Source organism: Canis lupus, chromosome 14 (assembly GCF_011100685.1).
Source record: "Canis lupus familiaris isolate Mischka breed German Shepherd chromosome 14, alternate assembly UU_Cfam_GSD_1.0, whole genome shotgun sequence".
NCBI lineage: Eukaryota > Metazoa > Chordata > Mammalia > Carnivora > Canidae > Canis > Canis lupus.
In genome coordinates, this window is record NC_049235.1 from 19,980,924 (window position 1) to 19,997,723 (window position 16,800).

A 16,800-nucleotide genomic window follows, 5' to 3' on the forward strand; every position below is an offset into this window, starting at 1 on the left:
GAGGGCCTTAACTCCTCTGTTGCGGAATGAAAGAATGGACTGGGAGCACAAATTGAAGCAAGTGCTAATTTCATTGGCAGCTATTTCTTTTCAAGGTCACTAGCTTCCTGTTGTAAAAGTAAGAGCATCCAGAAAGCCCCAAATTTTACATCCTTATCACATTTCACTCTTATTCTCAGATACCAACAGGTGGTGTAGGTGTGAGGGTGTGGGTGGATATGATCATTAATAATTTATATATGATTATATATTCTTAGCGTACTTATCTAAGGGGGTTTCTTAAGATTTTAACGTGTACAAGATTCCCAGTGTTGTTCTGTTAGAAAGTATTTTTCCAGCCTGACCCAGCAGAAAGCTTAAGGATCAATCCTTTTTTTAAAATTCAGGTAACAATTAACAGTGTTTATTAGTTTCCTCTGTACAGTGTAATAGTTCAACAATAGTTCATATATTTCTCAGTGCTCATCAAGATAAGTATACTCTTAATCCCTTTTATCTATTTCACTCTTATAGATCAATCCTTGAATCCTGACCTTTTAGTTTGCCCATCAGTCTGGATAGAAATTTGCAGAAAGGCTTGCTGTAGAACAGCATACAGGTGATTAACCATAAATAATGTATATTAAGTCCTAGCATAGTACCCAGCAAGTTACAAATGCTGAACAAATTTTAAGTGTTGTTATTATTTCTTTATCAAGTTAATAAAGATGACTCCCTAGACCCCAGCTGTCTTCTCCATGGCTATCATTTCTTTGATTTTTCTATTCCCCTAATCATATTGTTTACTAAGTGTATGACGAAACACAGACTGGAATATGCTAAAGAAATAAGTACACATTGAGAAAGGGTAGATTAAACTCAGTAAAAAGGAAAGTGATTTGCTTAGGGCTATTCCTAGATTTTCTGCTGCTCAGACTAGTGATTTGTATGTATCTGTGTCATTCTTTCTAGCATTTTACAGTTTGTGCAATACTTTAATTATAAAAACTCATTAAATGGTTTGTGTTTAAGGGATTTATTTATTTATCCCATCTTTATGATTTTTACCATTTATGTATACCGCCTGTGCTATTAATTACCTAATATGTTTCTTTAATGGCTCACATTGCATGCTATGATAAGTACCTTATATATGTTTTCCTATCTAATGTTCACATCAACCTTCAAAGTAAATCTTATCCCTCTTTGTATGGATGAGGAAACAGACCTAAGGGAGTAAAGTACTTTGCCTTAAATCCCTGGACTAATACAAGGCAAAGGCCAGATTCAAACTTGAGTTTCTTTGATGCTACTCTCCATGAAGATCACCCAACTTAATAGTACCTGAGTATTTCACTTTGGTTCCTTTTTCCCCAGTGATAAAGTGACCCACAAATCTCCTACTCACTCATCCTGTATGCATCCCAGAGGGCTCTTCCTGAAGCCTTAGACCAATGCCCATAGTGATGAACACTGAATATGGGATTTTTCTCTGAAGTGTGAATAGATTTTTCAATCTTTCTATGAGAAAGTTTTTGAAAGGTATTTGTGAAAGTGTAAACAGTTTTTTCTTTACAATTTCTTCCTTATAAAGAGAATAGGTTCTAAAGAGAGTTCTTTGCTTGGTAAAGTAGTTACTGAATGTAACACTGAATTAGAGGTCTAGAAAATTCAGGATTGTTCCACCTGGTACAAAAGGATGAGGGAGAGTGGTGAAGGCCAGGTGCTCAAAAGTTGGAGATTGTCATTAGGGAGAAGAAATCAAAAGGGAAAATATATGACATGTGAATGCATTTCAAGATGTCATTTTCCTGACTATACAGAGCAAACATGAGGACATCTTAAAAGTCATACCATTTCTCATATTTACGTAGCTGTTAAGTGGAAGGAGGCTTTTGAGGAATACAAGAGGGGGTTGTTATGTGGCCACCAATAAGGCAGATACTTTATGGAAGACACCAAATTGTATCATGGGATTTTTTGATTTTTGCTTCACAAAATATGATATCCTTTTTTTCTGCACAGAAGGCCTCACGTGGATTTATAATTTTTCAAATACACATAAAATTGTTCAGCCATGTACTACCTAAAATCTGCACTGATACGGAGTATACAGACCACATGTTGAGAAATCTAGCTTGGACAGACTCTAGAACAAAATTAACTTGCTGAAACTTTCTCTATTGAAAAAAAAACATTGTGTATGTATCAAATTCAAGAACATAGATAATAAAGTTATCACTTGAAGGAAAGCAATTGCTTTTAGTAAATAGATTATTTATTTTGCTTTGTGGTTTTTCCTTAGATTCTAGCTTTCATCCTAATAAGGAATATCCCTGGATATGCCCGTTCCGTTTATAGCTCATTTTTTGCTTGGTTTGGAAAAATTTCATTAGAGGTTGGTACATTAATATTTTATTCTTTCCTACACAGTCAAGTGTTACGTGTGTGTGTATATATAAGTCCAAAATATATTCTTTTTATATCAAAGCTATGTTATTTATGGAAACACAGAAAAGAAACTCAGAACTTTCAACAGCAATAGAGTAGTATATTTTTAAAGCCATATTTAAATGACTAGAAATAGATGACTTTCAAATATTCTTTATATTGTCTTAAGCTTTTAAGCACAACTAAGAAGCTGAGATCAGGAAAGAAAAAGTTAAACAAATATAAATGAAGACAAGCTGAGGGGATTTTGATTTGTTTTTCATCTCCATAATTAAATATTACTGAATTTAGTTTATCAATACTTATCCTAATAGAACTCACCCTTATGACTGGAAATTTCGGGAAATTTTTTAAACGTGATTACATTTTGTATGCAGTACTGAGTATGACTTACTTAAAACCTTAAACTAGGTTTTAAAAAACATTCTGAATATTCTGAGCTCTATTAGTCAAAGTAGGACATTTTAGAGCAGTAGAATTCATATCATAATCATAAAAGATACATTTTAGAGTATAAGATTTATTAAGTTGTCCTTAAAATAGAGAAAATAAATTTTCCTTTGAGTTCTTTAATAAATGTTATTTTGTTGTCTCATAAGTGGGACTGAATAGAATTTAGAATTATTAATCAAGAATAACTTACCAAACCATTCAATAGATAAAGGAATGCTTATTGTGACATCTCCATAATATTTGGAGCGTGAGAGTTTTTATCAACTTTAGTGAATGCATTTATAATTCAGTATTTCTAGAAAAAGTACCAAAATTGTATAGTTTCCTATTTGAAAGGTAGCTTATAAGCATTTTTCTACTCTCTGCTATTTTAAGCCAATGTGATGAAAGAACCACATTTGTAATCATAATCAAAAGTTGCAGTGGTGTCCTCTAATATGTATACTCATATTGAAGTTGAAATATGCTTTAGAAACATGAGATGCAGTTGAAAACATTTCTCTGGCCATGCAGAGCAAACTTGAGGGCATCTTAAAACCCATACCATTTTCTGCTTACATATCCACATGCAGAAATATATTCACAAATATATATAAATATGGATTATGTGTGTGCACACACGTGTAGTGATTCTTTATTTGGGGTCTAAATACCAGAATCCAGAAAGCCTTCTGTCAGCTGTCTTTTGTGTCACGCAAAAAAAAAAAAAAAAAAAAAAAGTTTTTTAAAGTTACAAGGTTCCTATTTCATTTCTTGGGGACTTTGAAGCAGTACTTCAAGTAGGAGTTCTGAAGAGTAGACTGCAATAGACTTTTCGGGACCAACAGTGAAACAGAAGTATATGGTTTGGAAAAAGTCTCTTAACATAATTATGCAATGACATGTTTAGGCAAAACTGTGATATAGTTGTGGACCCTCTGGGCATATCTAACTTTAAATACTTTCCTTCCAGCTATTTATTTGCCAATATCACATATGGCTGGCAGCCGACACAAGAGGCATCTTGGTACTCATACCTGGAAACCCTATGCTCAACATCATTGTCAGCACTTTCATATTTGTTTGTGTGGCACACGAAATTTCTCAGATCACTAATGATCTTGCACAGATTATTATTCCTAAAGATAATTCGTCTCTGTTGAAAAGGTTGGCATGTATAGCTGCATTTTTTTGTGGACTCCTCATCTTATCGTCGATTCAAGACAAATCAAGACATTAGGTTACTAAAATCCTAAGAAACTTAAACTCTCCAGGCTAATTTTGTGTCTGCCTAGAGGAGAAATGCATCTATCTGGAGATATAAATGTATATGTAAATTAAAAACTTGTTTGGCAAGAGGACAGCTCAGTGGCGTCTGTTGAACATGTGTGGTTGTATATAGTGGAAATGTACATCTCCAATGTGAAATACCGAAAAAAAATTGAAGCAGAGTGCATTGTATAGGATTGCATGTGAAATGTCTTTTCTACTGGATCTATATATCCATTTATAAATCATTTTAAGTTAACATGAAGGCAGGGAAATAATTACGTTTCCAGTAAAAACATAATTTAATTAGCTTAGTGGCACCACTGAGTGTTTTGATATTTACTAAATTTGTGGTAATAAGATTATCTATATTATCTATCTGTATTCATCATGGAACTTCCTACTTAGCTGAAAACTTTCTTACTCAAGAATGACTGCAGTATTGTTTTCTTACCATAAGTGCAATGATGTGGGACGATAAACAAGTATGCCTTTAATTTATATATGTTCACGTTCTGATGTTAGCTGTTTCCTGACATGATTTTTCTTCCCAGCCTTGGTTTTTCAGGTATACCTACATCTTTGTACCCTTTGTCTCACAGAGTTGTTCTAGGCTCTGTGACAGGGTTTTGTCACTGTTGTTGCTTCTTTTTATAAAAGGCCAAATTTTCTTTCCAATCCAGACATCCATCTGTTTCCTTTCCTTAAGCTATACCAATGTAATACCAGTTACCCTGTGGATCCATCTAGTATGTTTTCCTCCAACTCATTAATTTCTCTCTTATTTCCAATGTTTGGAAAGCTCTTTATAATCATCGTAGTATTTCCTATTACTCCCTCCCTGCTATTTTAAAAAGAAATATTTATCAGTCTAACTTGTGCAGTGTAGTAAAGATTCAAGCTGTTGACGGAGATGTATAGTCCTAAGTAGAATTTTAAGTAACTGGGTGACAATGGGCATATGTGTTTTTCATTTTGTCTTGTTACAAGCTAACTGTTAGAGGTATAAATTTATTTATCTGTTGTACAGATTTGACTATAATGTTTAATGTCTGAAAGATTGCACTTGTTTGCTCTTATTGTGCGTGGGATAAAGTATATTTTCTGTTCCTGGTATATGAATATATGGAGTAATTTAAACAGTAAATAAACATTCTGTGGATGCTTATTTTTGTATTGGCAAAGTATCAATTAAACTGTATGTGTCCTTTTTTTAAAAAAAAAATCTGGATCCATCAATGATTGGTTCAAATTTCTAATGCACTTCAGCTTAAATTGACTTCCTCAAATGCTCAGTGTGGAGGGAGAGGTCCGCGTGAGAGTCCAATAAGGACGCCTTCGTTAGCATCAGAGGGCATCCTGCCTTTCTACCCAGGAAGTCTAAGCACTGTGGTTCGTTAGTGGTCTTGCTTGAAGATCTAAAAAATTTAATTATCATTTCCTTAGTACCGGATTTATGTGCTAGTGGTATCTTCCGATTAGTTGTGGAATAATTCTCAGACAAAAATGTGTGTTCTTTCCTTTTCTCCCTTCTTCTGCCCTTACTTAATCTTTTGACATTTCCCAGATAGACAATTGTAATGATTCATTGCTCTGCCTCCTAGACTGCAGCCTTATAAGTAAAGAATAGTATAGTTATAAATCAAAAACTTCCCAAGTACCATGATCACATTATTCTTGCTGGTGTGGCTTGCCAATGAGTAGAGTGCATTTTAATTTAGTTTGTAAGTTTTATCACCCAAAAAAGATTCTTCTCGATGAAACAATTGAAAAAGAAAGATGACCAGTATTTCTCTGTTTTTTGGATGCACTTACGTCTTCCAATAGTGATACCCAATGAATATGTTTTCTCTCCTATTCAGACTCGAACCTAACACCTAACTAACAAGCCCTTTCTTCCTCATGTGCTCTCATTTAGTATGTCCTACTGTTTTAGTTATAGTTATATGTAATAATTACAGTGTAGTGCATTTAATTAAAGTATATTCTATCTACATTTAATTTTTTAATGAGTCTTTATGGGTAAGAGGTTACTGTGGTCGAAGTTGCCATAAGGAGAGCATCTATCTATGGTGTATGTTTTGAAACCTTTTCTGCATTGATTCAGATTCTGACTAGCATGGCTCATCCATACCATTCTTCAGAAAAAGATATTTAATGGAATATTTCGACCACTAAAATTGAGATAAAACCACAGAGGTTCTCTAGACTTAGATTTTCTCTACTATAAATCGCACTAAGATATCTACCACTGGGGTTCAAAAGGGACTTGCTGACTCAAATCTGCCACAATCTTTCCATGTTTCCTTTGCCAAATTTTCCCATTTTTATGGAGAGCCAACCCAGCATTGAAAAGTCAGAGCCTTGATCTAAAACCATTCACTGTACCTATAAGCTAAGGTCCTATGATTTGCTTTAGGTGCTGGTGTAAAATAACATTTGCACCCTACCATTCCATTGTAAGATATATTAACCAGTTACAATTTTAAAGGTGAGTGAATTTTTTTCTCCACAAATGCTTTTTTATTTCGAATGTTAGTATAGGAAGCATGTAAGTGGGGGATCCCTGGGTGGTTCAGCAGTTTGGCACCTGCCTTTGGCCCGGGGAGCGATCCTGGAGTCCTGGGGGGGTCGGGTCCCATGTCGGGCTCCCGGCATGGAGCCTGCCTCTCCCTCTCCCTCTGCCTGTGTCTCTGTCTCTCTCTATGTCTATCATAAATAAATAAAATCTTAAAAAAAAAGGAAGCATGTAAGCGTAGTAAAATTAATAATAAGCATATCTGTGTTTACTTTTTTTACTAGATGGTAAACATTAAGGCTCTATAAATAAGTAAACAACCAATAGGAGTGAGGGCAGAACCTTCATCTATAGATACTCAAATAAAAACCAGTTCTTCAAAGAATGTGCAATTTCTAGAACAATGCCTTGCTCCCTTCAGGTTGTCCCTCCCACCTTGAGGTTGGGACTTTTAACAAACCTTGGGAGAGATAGGTTGGAATTTTTATGTTGAGCTGTTAATTAAAATGCTACTATGCTATAATTTTTTTAACCTACAAAAATGGTAGTTTCATATGGTTCATCCTCACAGCATCCCTTTTGTAAAAATAAAGTAACTCAGGTAGTTATCTTCAGAACTGATCCTGACAACTACTTCAAGGATTCCAAAATTCCAGTTTTATTTAGGGTGATTTTGAGGGTTGGTGAAAACTTAAGATATGCCTATTTGAAACGCTCCATTAAATCTATATTTGTCTTTCTTTGAATGAAATCCCTTTTACTGGCTTGTACGGATTAGAAATATTTTGTATTTTTTAAAAGTTAGGCCTATAAAGTAATATAAACAAGAGTCTATTTTCCAAAAGTAGAGTTGATATTGTGAACTGTAAAATATCTAATGGTTTAATTAGAAATAATTTATTTAACTGATTTCTTATTTATAAAATACTTTTAAAATACCATTCCAGAGTATAAAAATGGGATAGATGAACATTTTAAAAGGAAATTTGAAAAAAAAAAAAAAAAAAAAGAAAAAAAAAGAAAAAGAAAAGGAAATTTGTGGTAACCTAGAGGTATTTTTGTCTTGCATAGGGCAAAATCCTCAGGCATAAAAGTAATTATTATAAAATATTTTAAAATTCAGCTGGTTTTATTAGCTTTTACTCCTTATTGAGAAAACATTTGAGGGAATTTTCTAATAATAAAGTCACTAAAAAGAAAACTATTAACAAGACTTTGTTTTTTAATTCTACAGCTATTGCAGATGGATTATTTAATCCTTTTACTCTCCATTGCCAAAATAACAAAGCTGGAATTAGCTGATGGTAAAAGCTCTCTATGTTTATCACCTCATCTCTTAATATGAATTCCAACCAGGCCAGTCTTACTGTTCCCCAAATATCATACTTTTCTTTTTTTCCCACTCTTTTCATCTACCAAAATCCAACTTATTTTAAGAATTAAGAATTTAAAAATTTGAACTCCACCATCTCTGAAAACTACTTTCATTTTCTTATTTTTTCTTTTCTTTCTTTCTTTCTTTCTTTTTTTTTTTTTTTTAACTATTCTAGCACTAATTACCTGGTCCTATTATTTTATCATTTCTTCCATTTCTCCAGTAAGGTTTCAACTCCAGGGTTAAGATAATATTTCTTATGGGTGGAGTAAAGAGGCTTAACCATCAACTAAGGGATTCTGGTTTTATTTCTCCCATCTTAAAAACAAAACTCCTCTTTATCTCTAGTGTTCCCAAAACTACTACCTAATTTATTTTCTTCTTCAGACCTGAGCTGCTCTTGTCAAGATCAATGAGAACCTCTGTATTGCTAAATCCAATGATCAATTCTCAATCTTCACCCTACTTGACCTATGGGCAGTATTTGACACAGTTGATTATTGCCTCCCTGTTCAACCACCTTCACTATGCTTCCAGGACGTCATCATTTCCTGTTTTCTCCCCTTCTCAATAGCCATTCCTTCAGTCTTGTTCCTTGGATCCTCTACACACCCTCAACCTCTAAATAGTTCCCCAAAACTCAGACCTCAGCCCTCCACATTCACTTCTTAAGAAATACCACCCAGTCACACGACTTTAAATACTATCTATATTCTGAGGACTACCAAATTTATATTTTCAGTCTACGTCTCTTCCCTACAATTCAGACTCAGATATCCAACTGCCTACTTAACATTTCCCTTTGAATATCTAAAACACATATCAAACTTAAGAAGTCAAAACCTAAACTAAGCTTCCCCTCTACCGGCCACAAAAACACCGCCGTCTTTCTCTTCCAATAAATGGCAACTATATCCTTCATCTTGCTCAGATAAACAATTTTGACTCTTTTTTTCTTATACCTTTCCATCATGAATTTTAGTAAATCTTGTCAGCTTCATTTTCAAAATATACCCATAACTCAGTGATTCAACCACTTCATCACCTCCAGTGTGATCACCCTTTTCCAAAACCTCCACCAGCTCTTTCCTGGAATATTGTCATGGCTTCTTTTTTTGCACCAAGTTATGACATGCTTACACATTTTACTTATCTTTTTTTTTTTTTTTTTTTTTTTTTTTTAATTTTCCATCCCTCCCCATTAGGACATGATTTTTCTGAGGACAGAGATTTTTCTGCTTTATTCACCACAGTATCCCCAACTCTCAGAACAATGCCCATCTCTCAGGTATTTGCTGGTTGAATTCATGAATGCTGCAAAAAAATGGTGTTAAATACTAACCCCATTCAAGGCAGGTGGGCAGTCATGCAAAGGTAAGGCAGCTGGGAGAAAACCTTTTCCTTAGAAATTTAGATAGGAGCCTAAAGATATACTCTATTTGGCTATTAGAATGTTAATTTGCCTAAAGTTAAAAAAAAAAATGTAATGTACTCATGCAGCCAGATAAATAGTGACTGCAGCAGGATAAAGGCCTTTCTGATCTCCAGTGCAACTACCTACAGAGCTGAGCCCCAGACATACCATACAGACCATAAGTCTTCTACTCACTGTGGATCCAGCCTATCATGCCTCATTTTCTTGCTTTATGCTGGGATGTCAATGGCTATTTACCATTACTCTTATACTATTATTTTTCTTGTAGTAGAGAATTATTTCTTTGGACTCATATCTCTATTGGAAGCAGGAAAATGAAAAGATAAACTAAGAAAGCCATGTATTTTAAAAAGAGAGAGATTGTGCTTTTTGTGGAAGTCAAAAATATTCCTCTGTGTTTAATAGGCAAAATGTAACTGTGTCAAAGAATACAATTTAAAAACCATTATGAAATAAACTAAACTAAAAACCATTGCCAGTACTTAGAAATGTATATGTGAGTGCCAGTATAAATAAAATAAGATTAATGAATTAAATGAGCCTGGCATTTCCATAGGACTTGATTTTAAATGAAAAATTTAAAAATAATAATGCTGTGAAATTCATATATATATTAAGTGAAAAAAATTGCATCAAAACATTTAACAGATGGTAACTTTTAAAAGCATATCCACTGAATGTAGCAGAAATTACATGCCAAAAGAAATAAGCAGAAATTATATGCCAAAAAGAAATAGGCTTTTGAAAATAGGCGGCTAACTGGGAAAACTCTTATTTTCCTCAGTGAATCAAGATATAGCTGAGAACTTACAGAAAAATTTATGAAAATTTCATTTGTGACATTTTCTAATGCATCTGAGAGCCCAGGTATCAACAATGCCACCCACTTAAATATATTTATGTGTTTTTTCAGATAAAATTCTAAGGTTACCAAATAACTCAGAAACATATTTAGGTTAATTATTGATCAATTGGCTCGAAAAAAATCTTAAAGTTTGATATAGGCTAGTATTAAAATTAATAAAGTTATAATTAATAAGCATGTTAATAAAGTGCTGTTGTGATGATCTATGGACTTACAAAAGTGAAACAAATTAGTTTCAAAAGGACCTAGAACTTAAGCTTTCATTCCCTGGAAATGACTTTATGCTAAAATTTTAGGATGCATTCTGGACACAGTTGTTTATATCACAAACAGGATATGTTCCATGGTTTGTGGTACAGACAGGTTAGTGTATTGCTTAATAAATTGGATGTGCCACATGGGAGTCTGCTATATTACGGGGTTTTGGGTAACATTGCACCCACAAAGGTTTGGAAATTTTTAAAGAAATTTATTTCTTCACATCATTCAAGAGAAAATGACCCCCTTCACTTAGCTGCAAAGACTGGAATAAAAATGTTCCATCTTAATTGGAAATTCAACCCATTTTACCAGTTTGAATATTTCTCTGCAAAGACGTTCAAAACTGATTGTGTAAATGTATTACTTAATTTGTTCTTTCTTAGGATAATTGTGATTTGGGGAAACTTATTTGTCAAGGAAATGTTTTGGTACATCTCCTTATGCTAAAAATGGTTTCCAGAGAAAGAAGTGGTGACAACTACATTCTGAAAGTTGTAAGGTTGAAGACTAAATTCTAGAAATTCTTTTTCTTAATTTTAATTCTGGCTTTAAATCTTACAAGAATTTAATAACACTTTTTGTTTGACCTTTCCATGATAATGATGATAGTAAAAATGAGGAGACACAAGTGGAAGTTATGTGACTGCCATTTAATACGGTCCCAGAACCAAAATATGACAAATACCTGAATTCTACATATACATGAAGAATAGTTGCCTTAAAATATAAATACTATTATAAATACTATTATTTTATTCATGTTCAAAAGTAACAATTACAAAGAATTTGAGAGACTATAAAACTGAATGAAACAACATACCCCTTATCTTTAGAAGATTCAAAGGTAAAATTGCACTGAATATCACAATGGAAAATCTGACATTTTACATCTTAGTAAAAAATGGTATCAAGATTCTTATCCCAAGAAAGAAAAATATCCTAATTAAATTTATTTTCCCTTTATTTTCAAATTTAAAATATCTCCAATATTATAAATGTTTGTCATATTAAAGGCTTATACAGTGAAAATAAAGCTCAATTCAGTATCTGGCAGTTTCTCTTTTTTTTCTTTTTTTTTTTTAATTCTTAGCCCTCTTCATAGCCTGTGTGTCGTCGCAGTAAGTATTGGAATTTTGACTATAGCTTTTTCATAACCGAGCCAGTTAATGTTGTGTTGTTTTGTTTTGTTTTGTTTGACAAGTCATCAGGTCGAAGTCCTTCTAATAAAAGGAATAGATTCTCCTCTGAAACTACATGAGATTGGTTTCAGAAGATACATAATGTCTGAAGGGGCAAGATGTGTTTCTCCGAGGTAACTCAGGAGAAAACAGTGACAACCATCTATGGTATAGAAAAAAACAAACTAGAACTTAAGAAGCCATCTCTTTTCCTTGCTTCCTTCCATCTCATGTCCACCTCAGGACACTATCGCTGGGAGAGAAAAAGTGATGGAAAAACATGTAGTTGAAGTCTGAGGGGCCCTGAACTTTCAAAATATACACACACACATACAAAGGACATGGAGCTGGAGCCCTTTCTTAGAGACTACAAAATTTATAATGGAAGCTGTAAAGAACACGGGCAAGAATATCCAAGAAATGAGAAGGGTAGGACTCAGACAATTGGATATTTAGACATATCATTAAGTTATTGTTACATCAGTATGGAATAGTAAATGCAAGAATATATAGATTAATGGACAGAATAACCAGCACAGAAACATTTTAATTCAGAAGACACTAGGATAAGGTGATAGTTTGATTTCACATTACTAGGGAAAGGTAGAAATAGTCTTTAAATAGTCCCAAGGCAATTGCTTAACTATGGGTATGGGAACAGTGGACTCCCGTTCTTACTCTATAGACCAAAAGACCTTAGAAATGAGTAACAGGTTTAAAGACATAAGAAGTAGAAAATAAAAGCGAATATCTCAAGATGAGAAAAGACCCATTAAGGATAAAGCAAAAGGTAAAATCAGAATTCCTACATCCCATTACATAAAAATTTAAAACCAATATAGCAAAAGTCATAAATAGAAAAAGTACAAGCTGGAAAATTTTTGGAATATGAGTATTTGACAAAAAAGGGACATCCTGAGAATATACAGAGCTCCTAAAGTTTAGAAAAGCCAAGATATTTTCCAAATTTCAGTTGGTTCCTTAATTAATTCTATACAGAAGGTCACTTCATTCAGCTACCTTGACGTACATTACTCAAATAATTTAGCTTGGAAGAACATCAGGAAATCACAGTACTCAAAGCTAGGCTTTTTGGATGGAGGTTTTTTGGGAGGTGGGGGTTGGGGGTTAATGGTCACTATGTTTAGTTATGCCTTCTTTACACATTTTCCAGACTACTATTCATTAAGACTAGGTTATATTGAGCAGAAATTTGGAACCTAACGGCCCATCTGTCTGTGAGAGTACACATCCAATGTTGTTGTTGTTTTCCTAAAGAGAATCTTGGCTAGACTCTATAGAATTCCCTCAGAAACTGCTGATCATTAGACTTAAATTTCCCCAAAAGATGTCGCTCCTACACTAACTAGTTCAATGTCCTATTTTTTTCAATGTCCACTTTTTTCCTAGATTCCTGGAACAGCTGAACTTCAGGTGTAGGATATGCAGCATTGAACTCCCAGCTACCTACTATCTGTCAGCTGTGGGTTTGAAGCACAGGATTTATAAAGGAACATTAAGAATTTGTTCTTTACCACTTCCTCGGATCCTTTAAAATGTACCCCCGAGTTAAGTGAGGCAAGCACCTAGCAAAGACCACCTGTACAGTGTTTTCCCTAGGTACCCCTAGAATCTCTCTTCGTGAAGTCATTGGTCAGCGTTGCAGGACACGCTACAAAACAGTTATATGAAATTCATCATTGTGTCAACTCTAAGAATGTTGTTGATTATGTTACACAATGGCCTCTTTATGTGGACTCTCAAGAGTTATTTCGTTCTGGCCTTAGACTGGACTATTGATGCTTCTCCTGAGCAGTTCATCTGCTGCTATCTTATGGACACTGTGAGTAGGCTATTCCCACTTGCTGATAAAAAGCTAGAGCTAAATTTGTGCTTCATCCCCCAAAACAGGGCGCTTTGGCCTTCATTATTATTAGCCTCCTTCTTGGCCCCTTTCTCCTTCTCATCTGACTGTATTTTGTTACATATGTTATATATATAACTATATGTTATCTGACTATATTTTGTCCAGCCCAGTAAGCTTTCTCACACGCTTTTTGGAAGAAGACAGTGTAATGGTCATAAGTATTTCTTCAGACCACACCAGCCAGATGAGCAATAGTGGCACCCAGGACAGCTCATAAAATATCCCAATAGCAAGCATTCACCGTTCTCTGTACCTTTTCATAAAAACAGGGCTCCTCCTCCAATTCCCTCCACATTGTTTCTCCCTCTCAGCCAATGCTCTTTCCTCTTTTTTTTTTTTTTAAGTTTACCAGAAATTCTAGTGGTATCTGTGCTCATTCCTTCCCTAACTACCAATTTTGTTTCCCTTTCAGAGTAACTACTCTGAGGACCAAAAGCCAGACCACAGACTCAAGTTGTTGGTACACATTTGTTCGAGGCACAGGGCAGTGACCGCTTCTGTGGACACTTGCTTCTTACCACCCAACATCATGATCCCACCCAGAGCATCCGGCCCCAGCCAGTGGCTTTATAAATTATAAATTGAATCAGAGACTCTTTCCCCACTAGAATGTGGTTTCAACTGCCCGCCCCCCCTTTTCTTTATATCCCAGAGGATGTTGGAGAATTCAAGAAAATTACTCTATTTCTTGTGGCATTAGTCTTCCTGGCCCTTCAGAAAAATTTGAGACACCCTAACATATGCTGATGCTCAGAAGGAGATTAAAGGTAACCCCACCCTACATACAGAGCTTGGGGGAAAATATCAGTGTTACCCTCAGGGGAGCTCTAACCCGTGGATGCTCCTTCTGTGATCTCTGATGAAGTGAGTGGTCACCCTTAGCAGAAAAGAGAGTGGCAAGAAGGAGCATGGAAGTCAGAGATGTTAGGGAGACCACTCAAGATAGGAGGTTATCCTGAAACTAATGTAACTTTGTGTATTGATTATACGCAAACAAATAAGTAAATAATAGGAAAGTGCGAAACAGCATATATGGTATGCTACATTTGGAAGCAAGAAACCAAAATAAAACCAACATATCTATGTTGTGGGGAAGAAAAGGAAATTATACTACTTCCCCTCTTCCCCCTCTTTTCCACATTTCCAAAAAGGATTTCCACATCTCCTATGCAAAAGTCAGAATAGGCCTCTCTGAGGAGATATTTAAGCTCTGAGAAACTCTGTCATAACACAGCTAAGGAATTCTTTGTGGGAAAGCAATTTTTTTTTGTTGGGCCAATAGGAGAATCATAATTTGTTTTTTTCTGCTTTCAATTTTGTTCTTAATAAAATGTCTATTTTATCCATATGTGAACTTAAAGACTTATCTCTTTCTTGGTGATCTTCAGGCATCCTTTGTAAAATAAGGATGATAACGCCTTGTCTAATGCTGCAAATATTTCCCCCAGTGGCCATTTGTCTTCTATTTTGACTGATTATATTTTTTTTTACATAAAAATGTTCAAGCTCAAAATTTATTGGTCGTATTGATTACTCTCTTTCCCTCAAACCATGATGCATTTGGGACACCTGTGAAAGGATGGAAATTTGAGTAAAAGGAGCGTCCGCTTGTATGAAACTCTGAGAAATTCTCAGCCAGGCTGTGAGATGCCCCAGAGCAAAATTACACATTCAGAGGAATCCTGCGTCGGAGAGGAATAGCCTGGTCAATGACCCCTGCCCTGCTCGTTGTTGGCTGGGAGCAGCCCGGGGAGATTGAGGACCTCTCCCTGAACAGAGGAGTGGATACAAAAGTGTGGTATCTGCAGACTGTTTATTATCCTCTGCACATCAGCTTCTCTTGAAGGGAGATGGGAACAGGACACTTCCACAGCTGTCACAGCTCACTCCTGGTGTTGTGCACAAATACATCATTTTCATGGGCCGCTTTTTCTGAAGGTAAGTTTTTAACAGCTCAATAAGATAAGCTTGCGACCCTGTCTGTGCAGTTAGCCTTCTGGACACAACTGATTGTCCAATCTCCTTCCTCCATCATCAGTTTTAAATCCCACTTCCCCTTAGCTATGCAGCTCTTGGTGGCTTACCTAGAATTAGGATCCAGACTCTCCTTCTGGAAGGGTCTCCGAGCTCTTGGTAATCACACTCGGCAGGTTGAGATTGATGCACTTGTTCATTCACAGTCCCAGGAGGACAAGAGAGTAGTGAGCAGAACCTAAGTGGATCACCTCACTTCCAGACACATTCTTCCCATCTGTCATTGTGTAAAAGTAGCCCTATCTCCAATGGCTGATCAGGAGCATTTGCCTCTTCCAAAATGGTGATTCTTTTTCTTGCATGCTGGATTTCACGGTCGATTTTTCTGAAGTGAGATCTGAGCAGCTCACCTCCAAGCCACCCCAAAAATGATGAGGGAAGTATTTGCATATAATAATAATAATAATAATAATAATAATAATAATAATAAAAACCCAGAAATGTACAATTAAATTCATGTGAAAACCAGAAGAAAAAAATGGGAATGGAGTCATTTACAGGTATATGAGAATTCATAATTTAGTGAACATAGAATTTTAAATAAGCCAGAAAAGGAGAGAAAAATACAATGTAATTTTTATCTGAAGTTAGTTTAAAACATATAAATAAAAAGGAAAGCAAAATACATATGATTGTAATATCCATTGTAAAAAAGAAATATTTCTCTTGGTCAAAAGAAATGCCATAAATAAATCAAATGGAAAATTTTAAAAAGTATTTAAAAAACTAATAGACCTACTTTAAATATTCTTATATAAAGAACTCTTACAATTTTTTTTTTTTGAAACAAGATTTTCTCCAACTTATGGCTGGTTTATAGTTTACAATTCCATATAGTACATCACTTCATTCCATTACTTTGGACTACTTTACCTAAATTGTTTAACTTGGAGGGTACATCAGGAAGCAACACTGCTCAAAGCTGGTCATTCTATGGGAGCTTTATTAAGTTTTTCCTTTTTCCTCTTTTTTTTTTTTTTTTTAATGTGAGCAGTGGGCTTTTGGTTATGCCTTCCTTAAACATTTTACGGAACAAAATTATTGAGTCTGTGCTATATGGAGCAGAAATTTGGTTC

The 16,800-nt window shown here is 34.9% G+C and overlaps 1 protein-coding gene and 1 long non-coding RNA gene across 6 annotated transcripts in view; both read left to right on the top strand.

The window, feature by feature from the left end:
- The window catches only part of CASD1 (CAS1 domain containing 1), a 48,981-nt gene extending 43,659 nt beyond the window's left edge, over positions 1-5,322 (top strand). For 3 of the 5 annotated variants that reach the window (XM_038556838.1, XM_038556837.1, XM_038556839.1), the window contains exons 17-18: positions 2,285-2,377; positions 3,836-5,322. In XM_038556838.1, coding sequence (XP_038412766.1) covers positions 2,285-2,377; positions 3,836-4,102 — 360 coding nt within the window. In that variant the 3' untranslated portion in view covers positions 4,103-5,322. Of the gene's footprint in view, positions 1-513; positions 599-2,004; positions 2,208-2,284; positions 2,378-3,835 lie in introns of those variants that run through there. The other 2 variants (XR_005369379.1, XM_038556840.1) reach the window with 2 other exon arrangements.
- A 6,341-nt stretch (positions 5,323-11,663) lies between these two features.
- LOC119867332 lies at positions 11,664-15,044 on the top strand. Its single transcript, XR_005369388.1, has 2 exons — positions 11,664-13,606; positions 14,103-15,044. It is a non-coding gene; the product is annotated as an uncharacterized LOC119867332 (long non-coding RNA).
- Positions 15,045-16,800: the final 1,756 nt, after the last annotated feature.